General features: G+C 42.2%; 1 protein-coding gene across 1 annotated transcript; it reads right to left on the bottom strand.

The window, feature by feature from the left end:
• Window positions 1-12,589: 12,589 nt before the first annotated feature.
• Window positions 12,590-16,181, bottom strand: Il17a (interleukin 17A). Its single transcript, XM_031368807.1, has 3 exons — window positions 16,098-16,181; window positions 14,773-14,984; window positions 12,590-13,461 (listed from the first exon to the last, which is right to left on the bottom strand). The coding sequence occupies exons 1-3, from the start codon at window positions 16,122-16,124 to the stop codon at window positions 13,224-13,226; spliced, it is 477 nt and encodes a 158-aa protein (XP_031224667.1). The 5' UTR covers window positions 16,125-16,181; the 3' UTR covers window positions 12,590-13,223.
• Window positions 16,182-17,080: the final 899 nt, after the last annotated feature.

Below are 17,080 nucleotides of genomic sequence, written 5' to 3'. Positions count from 1 at the left end.
GTTCCCATTTATTGAAAGAAGAAGCATCTTTGGCGCGGGTTGAGTAAGAACTGATCTATGAGAGCAGAAGGTGATTAGGAGCCGTTTTATTGCCATGTTCCTTTAGTGGAATAACAGTAGGTTTTCCCACAGGCCTGTGATCTATTTAGTCTCTTCTTTAACCTAGCAGTGTCAGGCATGGGCTCCATCTCATGGAGTGGGCCTTTAATCCAATTAAAAAAGTGGTTGGTTACTCACATAACATTTGTGCCATTCTTGCCTCAGCATATCTTGCAGATAGGTTGCTGTTGTAGGCCAAGGGTTTGCATTAATAACTACTTTTTTCTTCCAGTAGCATGCAGAGTACCTTTCAGTGTCATGAGTGCTAACAAAGAGAGGTGAAGTGTCTCCTTAGGCACCTGAAGTAGAAATGTCTATTTTCTTTGGAAACTCAGTTGCATCATTTTTCTGGAAGCTGTCTTGAAGAGAGGATGTTTTGTTGAAGCAGACACATGAGAGGGCATATGATGTTTTCCTAGAGCAAATTCTTGAGAGGGTGGGGTGCATGATGTTTATAAAGAATATAAATATAACCCCACAGACAGTATGAGGATGCTCTGGTATTGCTATGTCCTGCACAGCTTTGCTGGTCTTTGCTAGCAGTGCAAGTCTTTGATATTTGCATAGTGATACTCTTTGTACAATTAGTAGTGTATGAAAGAATCACATATAAAACAAAACAATGACAGTGACAACAGTGGGCTCTCCTTATTATGCTGACTCAGGCTAACTAGAGCTTCCTACATTTATTTATTTATTTATTTATTTATTTATTTATTTATTTATTATTTCAACCGAGTCCTCTTTCTTTTCCCACTACAATAGATACTACTACTGGGCTCAGTCCGGGTGTGCTGGGGTGTTGTGCAGGACGACTCTAAGAGAGTTTCCTGCCATAAATGTTGGGTGATAGCATCGTTTTTATTTCTGTCAGTCATGTGTGACATCCAGTGATTCTTATGCCATAACTAAAAGTTGGCAGTCTTGGTTTTTAAATTTTCATTGGCTCTAGTGAACATGTAAAATGTGTGTGTGTGTGTGTGTGTGTGTGTGAGTGTGTGTTTGCACTTGTGTACATGCTTAAGTGTGTGAAGGTCTAAGGACAATCTCTGGTATAATTCTTCAGGTGATATGCATCTTTTCTTCCTCCCCTTCTCCCCACTTTGTTTCTTTGCCTTTCCCCTTCCCCCCAACCCCCTCCCCGCCCCAACTGACATGGAACTCACCAGGTAGGTTAAGCTAACTGGTCAGCAAGCACCGGGGATCCACCTATCTTTGCCTCCTCAGTGTTGAAGTTAGGAAACGTACTGATTCTTGGCTTGTTATAGTGTGGGTTCCAGGGAAACAGCTATTTTCCTGCATTCGGGCAAAGACGTTACAGGGGGAGCCATCTCAGCTCTTAAGTGCACTTTCCTTTGCATGCCACCATATATTGATCTGAGCATTGGTGCCACCAATGGGCTCTGCCCAATCTAAGTGTCACTGGCCACTCTGCTCTTCTCTGTAGCCGAGCTGCTTGGGAAAGAGGTTTTTCTGTCCTTCACTTCTTATCTGTCCACCAAGTTTGTTATCCTTTGTAATACAGTTTTAGCACCCATCGCTGCAAAGAATGATTTACCTATCAGAATCAATAATTGGCTTGGCCATGGCTGACTGTTGCTCTGTGGGTGACAGTTTCTTGGATATTTCTAGGCATTTGATTCTGCCGCCCTTTCCTCCCTTAAGGTCTCTATGCTGTCATCATCACTCTCCGATATTTCTTTGTATGCTTCACATTGTTTTCTTATTCTTTTGATGTTGAGGCATTAAAATTTACTGAGGTCAGATGTTTCTGTCGTGTGACTTCACTGTAGGATGTTTGACAAATCCCGGCTTCTGGACCGTGTTCACATGTCTACACCATGCTTTAGATACCATCTGGTTCTTCTCAGGGGACTGTATTCTCCAAGGATCTTTTGGTTTAGACCTTTGTGAGGCTTCAGGTTCATTTCTTGGTTTTCACAGTGGACTATCCCACAGGCATTTCAAACCCAGCATGCTCAAAGAAAGATCACCTTAGATTCTGCCTCGGAATCTACTACCCTCTTTTCTTCTTTTCAAGAAGGTTGTGACTTACCCCAGTGGCCAAGTCAGAAACAGTTGTGCTTCCTTCTTTCCAACCCTCCCATCACATTTTGTTGGTTTCATTTTTAATATTTCTCAAACACATCCTTTCTAGCCATTTCCACCCTCTCCTTTCTTTCAGGAAAATAGTCTCATTTTTAACTCCTTCATCCAACTTAATTCTTCTAGCATCTTCAACAACTTTCTATTGTTGAAAGTGTAATCTCAAACCAGGGCATATTGTGTTTCAGTGCTGGGCTTATTCTCTCTTGACTCCTTCCTCTTAGTGTATTTCTACCTACCTTCTGACTGCACATTAGATGTCTAAACCTTAATGGATCTTCCTCATTACAGATTCACTGCACACTGGAGTCTTGCTAACTCCACCATTATCCAGGCTGGATTTGAGTCAGGTAGTACATTAAATTACTAGTCTAGGAGTACATTAAATTAATTTAGTGTCCCTGGAGCATAAGAGGAATGGAGAATTCAGTAATGATTGGTGACTGTGTGTAAAGTCTTGGGTCCCATCTCTCCGTGTTGCTGGAGCCAATGTACCATCCTATGCTCTCATGCTGTTTCCTTCCTTGCTTGGCTTAAACCCAGGGCCAGTTACTGCAGTCACTCTTTTGTGCATGCTCTGTCTTTGCTTGTTTAATGTGATAAAATTCAACTGGTCACATCCCAATCGCTGTTGCCTTTGAGCTTCTTTTTACTTGAATTCTCACTGCTGATTGTGGCTGGAGAAAAGCATAGAACGATCTAATTTTTGTTGACTGATTTTTATTTACATATATGACCTCTGACCTCAGGAGGACCCATAATACCGCCCGAGTATCCACTTGCCTTCCTCCTCTCTCATATGTCTATTGAATATTTATTCCCATGCTGTATGACAGTTACCAGAGTATTATCTTTCACTTGCAAATTGATCTTGATTAATTTGATCTTCAGCTCTCCACTCCCCTCCACCAGTTCTCACAGTCAGTAGGACACTTTGCCTCTTATGCAGACAAAAAAGCCACTGGAACTTTTGGAATCACCTACCCGCACTCCTGCATCAGATTATTCTCCTGTGATGATCTGATGGCACCCCTAGAGAAAGCCAACTCTCCCACTGGCCCCCATCCCTTCCCTTATATTTCTGTTAGTTCCAGAATCCTTTCTTACTAAAGTGTTTGTGTTCTTGCTTAATTCACATCACTACAGAACTTGTTGAGTACAATTTAGCAAAATAGCATACATTTACATGGTGCTGTGTGGTCAATATTGCTGTATTCCCACGTCAGATATATGTGTTTTTTTCCAAATTAAATTGTAAAGTATATGATGTCTTTTTTGATGCCACATTGGATCTCCCTCAAGATGACACAATGAATTTTTATACATTGGACATAATCTAAGATTTCAGTTGGACATTACGAAGGAACTCTTGCTGTGAGGGATGATGACTGTGAGAGTGTTTTAGAAATAGACTTGATGGGCTGGAGAGATGGCTCAGTCATTAGAGGCTAGACTCACAACCAAAAATATAAGAAATAGACTTGATAAATATTGTTTGGCTCATAAATAATATGTTATCTTTAAAAATTGCTCTCTCTCTCTCTCTCTCTCTTTCTCTCTCTCTCCACCTCTCTCTGTATATTATGGCAGACATATGGAGGCTAGAGGAATTGCTTCTCTCCTTCTTTTACATAGGTTCCAGGAATTAAGCTTAGGTTGCCAAGTTTGTGCAGCAAGTGCCTTTACTTGGTGAGCCATACTGCTGGCTCCAATACCAGGTTATTTTCTTTTTTTGGCAGAGTGGTAGAGCTGAAGACCATTCAAACTGTCCCAACACAGTGACTTCTTTTTTCTCCTTGACATTTTTTTATTGGATATTTTCTTTATTTACATTTCAAATGTTATTCCCTTTCCTGGTTCCCTTTCTCCCAGAAATCCCCTCCTCCCTCCTCCCTCCCTCTTCCTCCTGCTTCTATGAGGGTATTCCTCCACTTACCCACCCACCCCAACATTTCTGCTCTTGATTCCCCTACATTGGGGTATCTATCGAGCCTTCATAGGACCAAGGACCTCTCCTCCCATTGATGCCTGACAAGGCCATCATCCGTTACATATGCAGCTGGAGCAATGTGTACTCCTTGGTTGATGGCTTAGTCCCTGGGAACTCTGAGGGGTCTGGTTGGTTGATATTGTTGTTGTTCCTATGGGGTTGCAAACCCCTTCAACTCCTTCAGTCCTTTCTCTAACTCCTCTATTGGGGACTCCACACTTAGTCCAATGGCTGGCTGCGAGCATCTGCCTCTGTATTTGTAAGGCTCTGGCAGAGCCTCTCAGGAGACAGCTCTCTCAGGCTCCTGTCAGCATATACTTCTTGACATCCACAATAGTGTCTGGGTTTGGTAACTGTATATGGGATGCATCCCCAGGTAGGACAGTCTCTGGGTGGCCTTTCCTTCAGTCTCTGCTCTACACTTTATCTCCATATTTGCTCCTGTGAGTATTTTGTTTTCCTTCTTTTTTTTTTAAGTATAAATGATTTTTTTTTCTTTTTTAGGTTTTTTAAAAAAGATTTATTTATTTATCTTATGTATATAAGTATACACTATAACTGTACAGATAGTTGTGAGCCTTCATCTGGTTATTGGGAATTGAATTTAGGACCTCTGCTCGCTCCAGTCAACCCTGCTTGCTCCAGTCGGCCCCACACGCTCAGTCCTTGCTCCTTCCAGCCCAAAGATTTATTTATTATTATAAATAAGTACACTGTAGCTGTCTTCAGATGCACCAGAAGAGAGCATCAGATCTCATTACGGGTGGTTTTGAGCCACTATGTGGCTGCTGGGATTTGAACTCAGGACCATTGGAAGAACCAGTGCTCTTAACTGCTGAGCCATCTCACCAGCCCAGTTTTCCTTCTAAGAAGGACTGAAGTACTCTCACTGGTCTTCCTTCTTGAGCTTCATATGGTCTGTGAATTGTATCTTGAGTATTTGGAACTTTGGGGCTAACATCCACTTATCAGAGAGTGCATACCATGTGTTCTTTTGTGGTTGTGTTACACATAGGCACAGGGGAAAATTTCATGAACAGAACACTAATGGCTTATGCTCTAAGATCAAGAATGGACAAATGGGACCTCATAAAATTGCAAAGCTTTTGTAAGGCAAAGGACACTGTCAATAGGACAAAATGGCAACCAACAGATTGGGAAAAGATCTTTCCTACATCTGATAGAGGGCTAATATCCAATGTATACATAGAACTTAAGAAGTCAAAATTCCTGAGAATCAAATAACCCTATTAAAAATGGGGTAAAGAGCTAAACAATGAATTTTCAACTGAGGAATATCGAATGGCAGAGAAGCACCTAAAGAAATGTTAAACATCCTTAGTCATCAGGGAAATGCAAATCAAACCAACCCTGAGATTTCTTAGGTGTCCTTATAACCATCCAATAAGAGTTAATTAAGGTCCTACTTCAGAAAAACACTGAACAAGTAAGATTGAATGAACTAGTTTTCCCCAGTTTTTTCCAGTAATAAATATTGGGCCAGCAATACGTGTGCCCTTAATACATGCTACTTTATGAGTGTATCTTCCCACCCAGCACTGCCTTTGATGGCAACACATTCATATCAGGCAGACATACGGGCTCGAGCAAAGTGCAGTGCATAGCTCTTTCCAGGAACTTCTGATAGTAACCTACCTGTGGTAATTGAGCATGAGGTATGTGAGGCACGAGCCCCCTTTGATCTGAGCTCTTTTAAGCCTCTTTGCTTTTAACCACAGACATGTCCACTTCCCCGACATCACTAAGAATGAGGTTTATGCTCTGAGAACCAGTCATGTCACCTGTGCCCTAAATCATACATCTGATAAGAACCTGTACTGAGAGTGTGAGGCGACACGGCATAAACAGCTACCCTTGGAGCCTTGGGGTTGCTCTTGTCAGTGGTGAGCACGATTCTTCCCAGTTGTTCCTCTAGTGACAGGCTTTGTGCTTTTAAGTCTGGCTTATAAAGGTGGCTTTGTAGTTAAATGGGAAAACAAATGCTTGTTTTCTCTGCCTCTATCCTTTCCTTCTGTCTCTCTCTTCGCTTTCCTATGTAGGAACATCTTCTTCTGAAAGTATTTGATGCTTGTCATCTGCAAGAAATAAAAGCATCCCAGTGATTTAGCTTATGCGCTTTGTCAGGGCCTTAATTCTTTCTTTCTTTAGATAATCATTTTAATCTTAATGATGTGTCTGTTGTGTAGGTTTGTGCATGTGAATGTAGGTACCCTTAGAGGCCAGAATAGGGAATTGGACCCTAAAGAAGAAGTTACAGGTAGTGGTGAGCTACTGGAACTGGGATCTAGGAACTTAATTCTGGTCCTCCATAAGAGCAGCAAGTGTTCTCAAGCACTGAGCTGTTTCTTCAATACCTCCAATTCTTCCTTTATAGTTATATTCTATCCTATGGAATGTGATTTGTTTGAAGACAGGCATACCACTACTTATCTTTGAATTTCTCCGTTTCTCACCCTCCCCCCCCAAAAATGCTTAACACCACATTAAAATATACACTGACCAGTTTTTATCACATTGGATCCATATTCTATGGGTAAATGCTGCCATAGCTGAGAAAGGACATAAACTGTATTTGGTCAGTTGGGTTTGCTTCCGTGGAGAATAACCAAGTTACACAGCTCGTGAAGGCAATTCTTCAGTGCCTCTCACTAAATCTTGCTCCATCTTGGATACTCTGAGATAAGGGCACTAGTAACCACCCTATGTTGTCTGGGCCCACCTAGGAGGTTTTCTAGTCACTCCCTATCTCCACAGAGCATCCTGGGGAAGGTAGCAAACGACACAAAACATGGGTCCTAAGGATGTGAAGCCCTCATGAACATGGAGGCTTTTGTTGTAGAAGGCAAAGCATGGAGCTTGAAACGAGTACGTAAGGATGAACAAAACCAGGCATGATGTTGTTTGGCCAGTGTTCTCTGAAGGGCCGCATGTTAGGGGTTGGGTTCCCAGCCTTTAGTGATAGTGGGAGGAGGTGGAACCTTTAGCAGATGAGATCTAGGAGAAGGCAGTAAGACTTTTGTGGGTGCGCCCTTGAAGGGGCTGCAACCTGACTCTTCCTCCCTCTCATTTTGTTTCCTTTGCCACACGCTTTCATCACAAAACAGGGCCAAAGTATTGCAGGAAGGAAAGGCTATGAATAAGAGGAACAGCTACCAGGGCTGGAGAGATAGCTCAGCAGTTAAGAGCACCGACTGGAAAAAAACAAAACAAAACGGGGTGGGGGTTGGAGAGATGGCTCAGTGGTTAAGAGCACTAGCTACTCTTCCAGAGGTCTTAAGTTCAATTCCCAGCAAGCACATGGTGGCTCACAACCATCTATAAGGGGATCTGGTACCTTCTTCTGGTTTGCAGGTGTATATGCAGCAGAGCACTCATACATTGAATAATTTTGAAAAAAAAAAAAAAAGAGCACTGACTGCTCTTTCAGAGGTCCTGAGTTCAACTCCCAGCAACCACATGGTGGCTCACAGACATCTGTAATGAGATCTGATGCCCTCTCCTGGTGTCTCTGAAGATAGTGACACTCACAAACATAAATTAAATGAATACATACATACATACATACATACATACATGCATACATATATTCATACATATATCTGTAAAAAAAAGAGGAACAACTAGGAAAGAGAGGTTAAGCCATTCAGGCAGAGGTGCCCCAAAGCACAGCTGTGAATGCCACATCAGCCGAGTGGCCCCACAAGAACCTCATTGCACTTAGAACATACCTATGCAGAAAGTGGTGTGAGATAAACTAGATAGTACTTTGTGTCCTTTGACTTCTTGTATAGGTAACATCTGCAGGTGCATGGAGACCATCCAGAGCAATGCTAGTCAGGATAAGTGGGATGAGAGGGAAGTAACAGAAGAAGGAAACCCTTGGGAAGAAGGACTATCAACTAAGGAATTGTCTCCATCAGATTGGCCTGTGGGCATGTCCATGGGAGCATTTTCTTAATTGGTCATTGATGGAAGGCCCATTCCACTGTGGGTGGTGCCTTCCCTGGGCAAATGGTCCAGGGATGTATAAGAAGAATCATAAACCCAGTTGAGTTTGATGGTATGTAAGTGTTAAAAATGGGAGAGGAGGGAGAAGAAAGATGAATTTTATCAAAGCTCCACAGATTTTTAGCTTGGATGGCTGTGGAAGGAACAAGATAGTTGGAAAGACAAAGTTAGAATACAAGTGATGTGTACCAGGGAATGAGAGATGCGCAAGATTTCTACCACTTGGATGTGGTTTGGCTCGTTTACAGCTGTTCTGTGAAATGTCCCCTGTAGGTGCTTATATTTGAGCATCTAGTGCTTAGCTTACAGTACTCTTTGGGGAGGCTGTAGAGCCTGGTTGGAAGAGGTAGGTCTCTGGGATGCAGGCTTTGGGGTTATAACTAAGTCCTACTTCAGCCCAAACTCTCTGCCTCCTGGTCTGTTGACTGTGTGACCAGCCTCGTGCTTCTGCTGCTGTGAGCTGTACGTTTTCCTCACAGCCATGGGCTAAAAGCAAAACTGTCATCCAAAGCAAGTGTTTTCCTTCTTAAATGTTTCTGCCAGAAATTCTCTCAGTGTCAAGAAAAGTAACTGCCACCCAGCAGCTGACTCACATGGATGCTGACACCCACAGCTAAGCAGTAGATGGAGCTCAGGGACTCTTATGGAAGAATAGAAGGAAGGATTGTGGTCCAAAGGAGATAGGAACTCCACAGGAAGACCAAACATTGTTAACTAACCTGGACCCTTGGAGGGTCTCAGGGACTGAACCACCAACGAAAGAACATGTATGGGCTGGACCTAGGCTTCCCTGCTCATATGTAGCAGATGCGCAGCTTGGGTCTTCATGTGGGTCCTCAACAACTGGAACGGAAACTATCCCAAAAGCAGTTGGCTGTCTGTGGCTGTCTGTGGGATATGTTCGTCTAGTTGGGTTGCCTTGTCTGGCCTCAGTGGAAGAGAAAGCATCTAGCCTTGTAGAGACTTGATGTGCCAGAGTGCGGAGTGGATGCCCAGGGGACCCTTCCACCCTTCCAGAGGAGAAGGGAAGGGAGGAGGAAGGGGGAATTGTGAGAGGGGGGTGACTGGTTGGTGGGGGGGCAGCGATTGAGATGTAAAGTGAATAAATAAAGTAAAATAATGTAAAACTCCATTGAATTCCTAGGGGAAAAAAAAAAAAAGCAAAAAGAAAAGTATCCAATAAGGTCTCTAAATATCCATTGCTGGACACCCAGTCCCCATTGTGGTGGTTTTCAAGTGCTGGAAGCTTTAAAAATTTGGGCCGAGTGCAAGGTAATTTAGTCATAGAAGGAATCACTGTTGGGAGAGATCAGTACTGTCTTTAGAGAGTAGATCAGGTCTCATGGGACTGTCCTGATGAAATGGACTGTTCTAGAAGAGCCTGGTACCTCCTCTCTCTCCCACTCTAGGACATGTTCCTTTATGTGGATGACATTTGCCATGAAGCCCTCACCAGAAGCCACACTCTAGAACTGTCAGTGAAATGAATCTCTTGTCTCAGTAAACCATGGAGCCTCAGGAGTTTTGTTACAGTTATAATAACACTAAATAAAGACAGAAGGCTTTTTCCTAGCCCCCCAATAATCCTAAAACTAATATGGAATAACGGTTTGGGGCTACAGGTACACGTGTGCTCTTCCCTAGTGATGTTCCTAAGGCGTCTATGCTGCGAAGCCCAAAGAAATGAGCAGCAGGATTTTAGTGATGGATTTTAAAGCATTAAGGTAGCACCTGCCAGTGCTCTCTCTCTCTCTTTCTCTGTCTCTCTCTGTGTCTCTCTGTTTTTCTCTCTCTCTCTCTCTGTTTCTCTCTCTCCCTCCCTCCCTCCCTCCGCCTTCCCTACCTCACCCCCCATGTGTATATGTGTGTGTGTTAGGATTTTGCTTCTGTGAACAGACACCATGACCAAAGCAACTCTTGTAAGGACAACATTTAATTGGAACTAGCTTACAGATTCAGAGGTTCAGTCCATTATCGTCAAGGCGAGAGCGTGGCATAGTGCTGGAGGAGCTTCTGAGTTCTGCATCTTCATCTGAAGCCCGATAGAAGACTGTCTTCCATGAAAATGGGATGAGGTTCTTAAAGCTCATGCCCACAGTGACACACTTTCTCTAACAAGGCCACACCCCTTCCAATAAGACCACACCTCCTAACAGTGCCACTCACTGGGCCAGGCACATTCAAACCATTATTGTGTACTCGTGTATGTATGTGTGTGTGTATGTGTGTGTGTGTGTGTGTGTGTGTGTGTGTGTGTGTGTGTGTGTGTGCTTGTGTTTGTGACAGGTTGGCTATCAGCACCAAGCTGAAAGAGCACAAGGTGCTAGTGACAAGAGGAACTGGAGATGTCGCCCACAGGCTTTGGGATTAGACTGAAGGAGAGGGAGGCCGTACTGTAGACCTCTGGGTGATATTGAACCTGCTAGAGAATAAAGAATGAAGGCTAGTGAGACGGCTCAGCAGGTAAAGGTGCCTGCTTCCTTTTCCCAAATTAGTTAATTAAAGGAAGAAGCAGAGAGCCTGTGGGAATGGCTGGAGAACTTCCACAAGGGTCCCTGAACTGGGCATGATGACGTGCTGGGGCGTGGGCACTGGGATGACTACGATTCAGAGCTTGAAACCGACCTGTAGGCAAATATGACTCAGCTTTGATTTTTCTTGTGTTGAACAACTTTTATTCTTGAGGCTGTCTCTTTCCTGCCACTTCCCTTCTGGGTGTTTGGGTGCACTGGATGAGAGACAGAGGGCAGACCAAAGCTCTGAGAGGGAATCCTGATCTCCGGTGGTCCTTGGTCATCAAAGCAAGGACTCCTATTTTGAAAACAGAATTTCCTTGAAGAATTTCTTCTATGTCAAATATCAGGTTATAGTTTTGGGAAGTCCCCGCACCCCACACCCCTTTTTTTATCTCTAGCAGTGATGTGTCTTTTCCTAGGGCCACTGTTATTGTTGCTTAATTTATTACAGAATGCTTCTGTTCATAGCATTGCCTGGTAAGGGAAGAGCCCTGTCCTCATTGTCTTAAAGGCAATGTGAAATTGGAAATGTGGAGTTTGGGTGGTTCAAGGGTGTTGTTACTCTGAGGCATACTTTTATACTTTTCCCAACAGAGGAGAGCTGAAGGGGCTAAAGTTCAAAAGTCCTTCAGAGTGTTTGAGATGAGTAACAGGACAGTCTCTCTCACCTATCAAAGTCTGCAGATGCTTATCTCCTTGCGTAAAATAGTGGTGTTTGCATGTAACGGACCTCCATCCTTCCATTGTGCTGAAACTCATCTGTAATACAGTACCTCACAGAATGAACGTGAGCCCTGTGCAAACATCTACACTACTGCATTGCTTAGGGAAGACTGACAGGGGAGACGGCTGTATGTGTCCTTCTGTACTGACACCTATCAGAGACCTAGCTAGCTTCTTCTTCTTCCTTTTTTTTTTTTTTTTACTCTTAACAGTTTTTTACACTCACAGTTTTCTATTTCATGGATGAGGAGGCTAGAGGCTTAGAAATACTGCCCAGGGAGCAGCGAATAGGGGAAGCCAGGATTGAAACCCAAATGTGTGCAATCATAATTTTCTATTATTCATATGCAATTTCCACAATATATCACATTTTTTGTTGGAATTATTTATTCATTTATTTTTAAAAAATTATTTTCTTTAATCTTTTTTTTTTTTTTTACAGTCCAATCATTATCTCCCTCCTGGTTTACCCTCTGACAGTTCCTCATTGCATTCCCCCCCCAACCCCCACCCCACCAGGCCTCCCTACTCCCTGGGGCTCTCAATATATTATAGTTTTAAAAAGTATCTTTTTGGTACAGATAGAATCATGTCACTTTCCACTTCCCTTTCTCGCTCCAGTCCCACCCTTCTTTGAACCCCTCCCATACACCCCACTCTTAAATGATAGTCTTTTTCTTTATTATTGCCACATACATATATATGTATCTGTATGTGTTTGCACACACACAACACACACACACACACACACAACCTGCTGAGTCCATTTTTGTTGTTGGTGTGTATATGGTTTCAGGGCTGACTGCTTTGCATTAGGCAAACAATAGGGGGCTCATCTCTAGTAGAGGCTAATTTTCCTTCTCCCAGAAGTCAATGGTTGCCTGTAGTTCTTTGTTTCGGACTTGTTCTCTTAATCCCTTAGGGTAGGATCCCTCCCTGAACCCAGGGCTCAGGCCCCAGTGATCCCCCTGTCTCAGTCTTCCTTGGAGCTGGGGTTATTGTTTGCTATGTGAGTTCTGGGACCTGAACTCATGTCCTCATGATTGCACAGGACTTAATAGCCTGTGATCTATCTCTCCAGCTTCCTGCCCCCACTTTTAATAAGTACAAGAAAAGAAATATTCTTCCAAAATTTATTATTACAGTGATATTATTACAAGGGTTTTGTTGTTGTTTTAACAGAACAGGGAGCTAAACTGCCCATTTTTTTGAAGCTTCAATAATTCATTAAATGTAAAACTAGGTTTGGTTTTCACCCCATTCAGAGGGGAGAACCTTAAATAAACAAATAGTAAAGCTGAAATTTCAATTAATATTTAATTTTATTTAGGACTTCCTAGGTAGACCTGATAATCATGCTCTTAATACTTCAAAGACTTAAGAAAAATAAATAGATTCATAAATAAGTCATATAAATATAGGTTTTACCCTTTAAATAATAAAATTTCTGAGTCTTGAATTTTGTCTTCTTCAGAAAGAAACAACAATAATAATGTAGATAATTCATTAAAATAAGTTATACCTCAAAGTCATCTCAGGATATCGTAAATATATAAATAAGTTAAAGCCCACAGAAAAACAAGAAGCAATTTGGAACCCCTTTACACCTTTTCAGTGTGGAGGGCAGACAATTCTGACTCCACCTCAGAATCCACATTACTTGCTGAGAATCAATCGTACGAACTGTTTTAAAAATACAAGTAAGTTTGCAGAGAAACGCGGGGGGAGGGTGTTCTTAGGGGCCAGCCCCGGGTCTCTGTTTAGGCCACATGGCGGACAATCGAGGAAACGCAAGTGCAGCCCACACCCACCAACATCTTCTCCACCCGGAAAGTAAAGGGGCAGCTCTCGGGCTCCCTCTTCAGGACCAGAATCTCTTGCTTGATGAGAACAGAATTCATGTGGTGGTCCAGCTTCCCCTCTGCGTTGACACAGCGCTGGTGGCGACACTGAGCCTCCCAGATCACAGAGGGATATCTATCAGGGTCTTCATTGCGGCTGCAGGGGAGACAAAAGCCAGGAGGAAAGTGAAGTCCTGGTTAAGTGGAAGGAAAGACAGACGGGGGAAGGAGGAGGAACATACTATGACACATATGTGCACTGCAAAAGCTCTGCATGTTAGCTGCTAACTTCGGCTTGTCCGAAAATTGGGATTCTTCCCTTTCCATCTTTTCCTCCTGGCTTCCTCATTTTCTCTCTCCTCTTTTGCAGTGATAAGGATCAAAGCCAGTGTCTTCAACATGATGGACACCCGTTCCATCACGGAACTGGACCGGCAGCTTCACAAACTTGAATTTTAAAAGTTTATGAAGTGTTTTAGAAGAGTGTTTTTTGAAAGATTAACGGAATAAGATAAAGACCACAGTGAGGACTGAAACTTAACATTAAATATAGATAACATAAGAAAAAAAGAGATACATTTTAAGGGTACATTTGATTGACAACAACAACAAGGGACAGATAACGAAGGAATAGGATGGCTGTTCCTCTAACTTGGTGACATTGGTCTTTGAAAGAAGGAATATCAGAATTAAATCAGAGAACAATTCATGGGATGGAGTCCAGTGATTATATGAAAAGCTAGAAGCAATGACAAAAGTCCGTTTATAATCTCTTCCTTGTCCCCTTACAATATCTGAATAAGTAGTTCAGTTAGACTTTGAATTGATTGATTGAAATAATCCTTAGTATTGGGAAAAGGAGAAATTCTATAGACATGTGGGTCCACAGGTTCCTTGCCACTGAAACTTATTCATATAACTTCAAATGATCAAAGTACTGAGCCCTTTATGAGGTCTAAATTCTATATGCCAGAGACATGTTAAGTGTAAAGTGTTGGGGATGGAGGTCACGTCAATCCAACCCACAAAGGAATATCCAGCGGGATACTGCCTCTACCAGTCATTCAAGTTTTATTTTTCTATGTCTTCTTCAGAACAGACACAAAAATACCAAGTTAGTTATTAATTATTTTCAGCAAGTCTCTTTAATTGTAGGTCTGGTAGAAAAAACCATAATTATTCTGATTTCCCAAAAGTCAGTAATCAACATGAGCTAGATGCTAGCTAGAATCATGGTTATCAATAATTTGGGTTGATCTTTCCCATTAGTGACAACTATAACAGGTTAGGGGGAGGCATTCCCTACTCTGTCCAAGAAATCTGTAGAGGAAACTTTGAGAATTGTTGCACAATGGACCTTCTAGGTTTCTGAGGATTCTGAGAGGAAAAATGAGAAAACATGTTCAGGGCATGTGTGATGCACCAGAGAACGGAAGAAGACAGGTTTTTGTCTGGAGTTCTTACGTACTGGAGAGTCCAGGGTGAAGTGGAGCGGTTGAGGTAGTCTGAGGGCCTTCTGGAGCTCACTTTTGGGCCAAGGGAGTTAAGGATTTTCAGGTTGACCTTCACATTCTGGAGCAAGTTCTTGGACTCGGTGTTTGGACATGCTGAACTTTGAGGGATGAGTACCGCCGCCTTCACTGTAGCCTCCAGGCTCAGTAGCAGCAACAGCATCAGAGACTAGAAGGGCAAAACAAGGTGATGGGGGATTAGATTAGTATCTGTTTTTTTTTTCCTGACAAACTCATTATGATAAGTATATAGCTAACTGTAGGAAACATATGATATTCTGGAAATATCTCTCCTACCATGTAAGTAATTTTAAATTTAAAAACTTTTAAGATGGCCAGAAGCATGCTAAAAATGTAGAATTTATTTTATTTTTAACCAGTTTTCTACACTCTTTTTGTGACTGAGGACACACATGTGATGTCTTAGACAGCAGTGGTCCTAGTAAAAATGTCAGCTTATGCCATCTCATCAGCCTGTTGGCTCATGTGTCAATGGGATGCTAAATGACCTCGATTTTCTTGTCCTTATGCACTACTGTTCTTAGTCACTCCTTCTGTAAACCTTGTGCACAGTCAAATGTGTACCTTGGAGGAGAGGACTGCAGAAAACCTACTTGTTGTCAGCACTATGTTAGAATTAGAACAGTGTTTGTACACCAGCTATTCTCCAGATAGACACTGGACCTCCCTTATGTTTCATTAGGTATATTTTTTGGTTCTAAATTTAGCATGCATTGGTTTTATAATGAGAATCCGATTTCAGAACTTTTTTTAGGTTAAGTATTTAAAAAATATAAAGCTTTACTCAGAAGGAGACTTAGACAATGTATCTAATTAGAATCAAATGGTTTGGATAGCCTAAGACTTTGCTATAAAACAATGGAACAAAAGTTGCTTCCAAAGCTTTCAAGTCTGAAAGAACAGTAACCCACTTCATTCTGGATTAAAGACAAATGACATGAGAGAATTATGTCAAATCCTTTGCACTCAGAAGAATAGAATTTGACAGACAGTCTTTCTCATTGCATAGCATCATGTGACATTTCTTATGTGGTTTAGTTTCATCACAGCAACCTTTCAGTTTTAACATTATCTTTCTGACTGATGCTTATCAGTTCTTGAAAATGCTGTACAATGATTTAGGATCTACCAAAGGTTTCATTTCCAGTTCTACATATACAGACTCATGCTCTAACAGTTGGAGTAGAGTATTTCATACCATGTTCGACAACACAACCTGGTCTCAATCAACAAGCGCCTTGTACATTAGTGCAGGACTCACCAGAGATGAAGTTCTCCCGGGACTCATGGTTGCTCGTCCTGATCAGCTGGTGCTGGATGCACTTGTGCCTCGTGTGAGGTGGATGAAGAGTAGCACTCCCTTCTCTTCTTTTTATAGGGTTTTACTACCCCTGTGGTCACTTACGTTGAGAGTGGGTTGGGGGTGACACCATTTGAGTAAAGGTTCCATCCTCAAATGAGGTCAGAACAGAACCACCCCTTTATGACGGGTAACATCTGTCTCTGAAGGTAGATGGGAAGGGCAGAAGTTCACTATGCAAAGAAGCATGACTTGTTGGAAGCTGAACAGAGACGCTTTGCTGTGGTTCAGTATCATGTGTGTATAGACATATCTGAAGCTGTTGCAGAGATAGGCTCCATCTTAATGGTTTGTGGGTCTCTTGACACTCTCCTAGTGACACATGCTTTGAATTTTGACTTAATCTTTCTCCTCTTTCTACCAAATTCCCTGGCTAGAGAGCATCCCTCCCCACAGCCAAAGAAACCCACTCAATGTAAACATACAAAAAAATAAATAATTTAACACTAATGGAACATGTTCTATTTAACTGAGAATAACAACAGTTTTCCTTGAATGTCTATTCTCTGCAAGAAACAATCACAAAATCTAATTAGTCATTAAGGAGTAGTTAGAGACATGAGGTTTACTAGTGAAGACATGACTGTTGCATGTTATCAAGAAAAGTATTAATATTTGCTCTTTTGAGGTTCAGTATCAAGCCTTTCTTTTAAGGAGGAAGGAAATGGACGTGAAAGAATAAGGGACTGATTGGACAAAGTGAAGAACAAATTAGAAATTGAGATGGAGGCTGAAAGACAATGGAGACATTGAGGCACTGCCTGCTGGAGACTACTAACGGGAGGAAATGAGAATGAGAAGGGAAGATGGAAATGGCTCTCTTATGTTCTCTCCTCTCTGTGAGATGACCTTTGCCTTTATGTCCTTGAGAAGACATTCTCTTC

This window comes from Mastomys coucha, unplaced genomic scaffold, assembly GCF_008632895.1.
Source record: "Mastomys coucha isolate ucsf_1 unplaced genomic scaffold, UCSF_Mcou_1 pScaffold14, whole genome shotgun sequence".
Classification (NCBI taxonomy): domain Eukaryota; kingdom Metazoa; phylum Chordata; class Mammalia; order Rodentia; family Muridae; genus Mastomys; species Mastomys coucha.
Note: the sequence above shows the minus strand (reverse complement) of the source record. Positions and strands in the feature narration are given on the sequence as shown.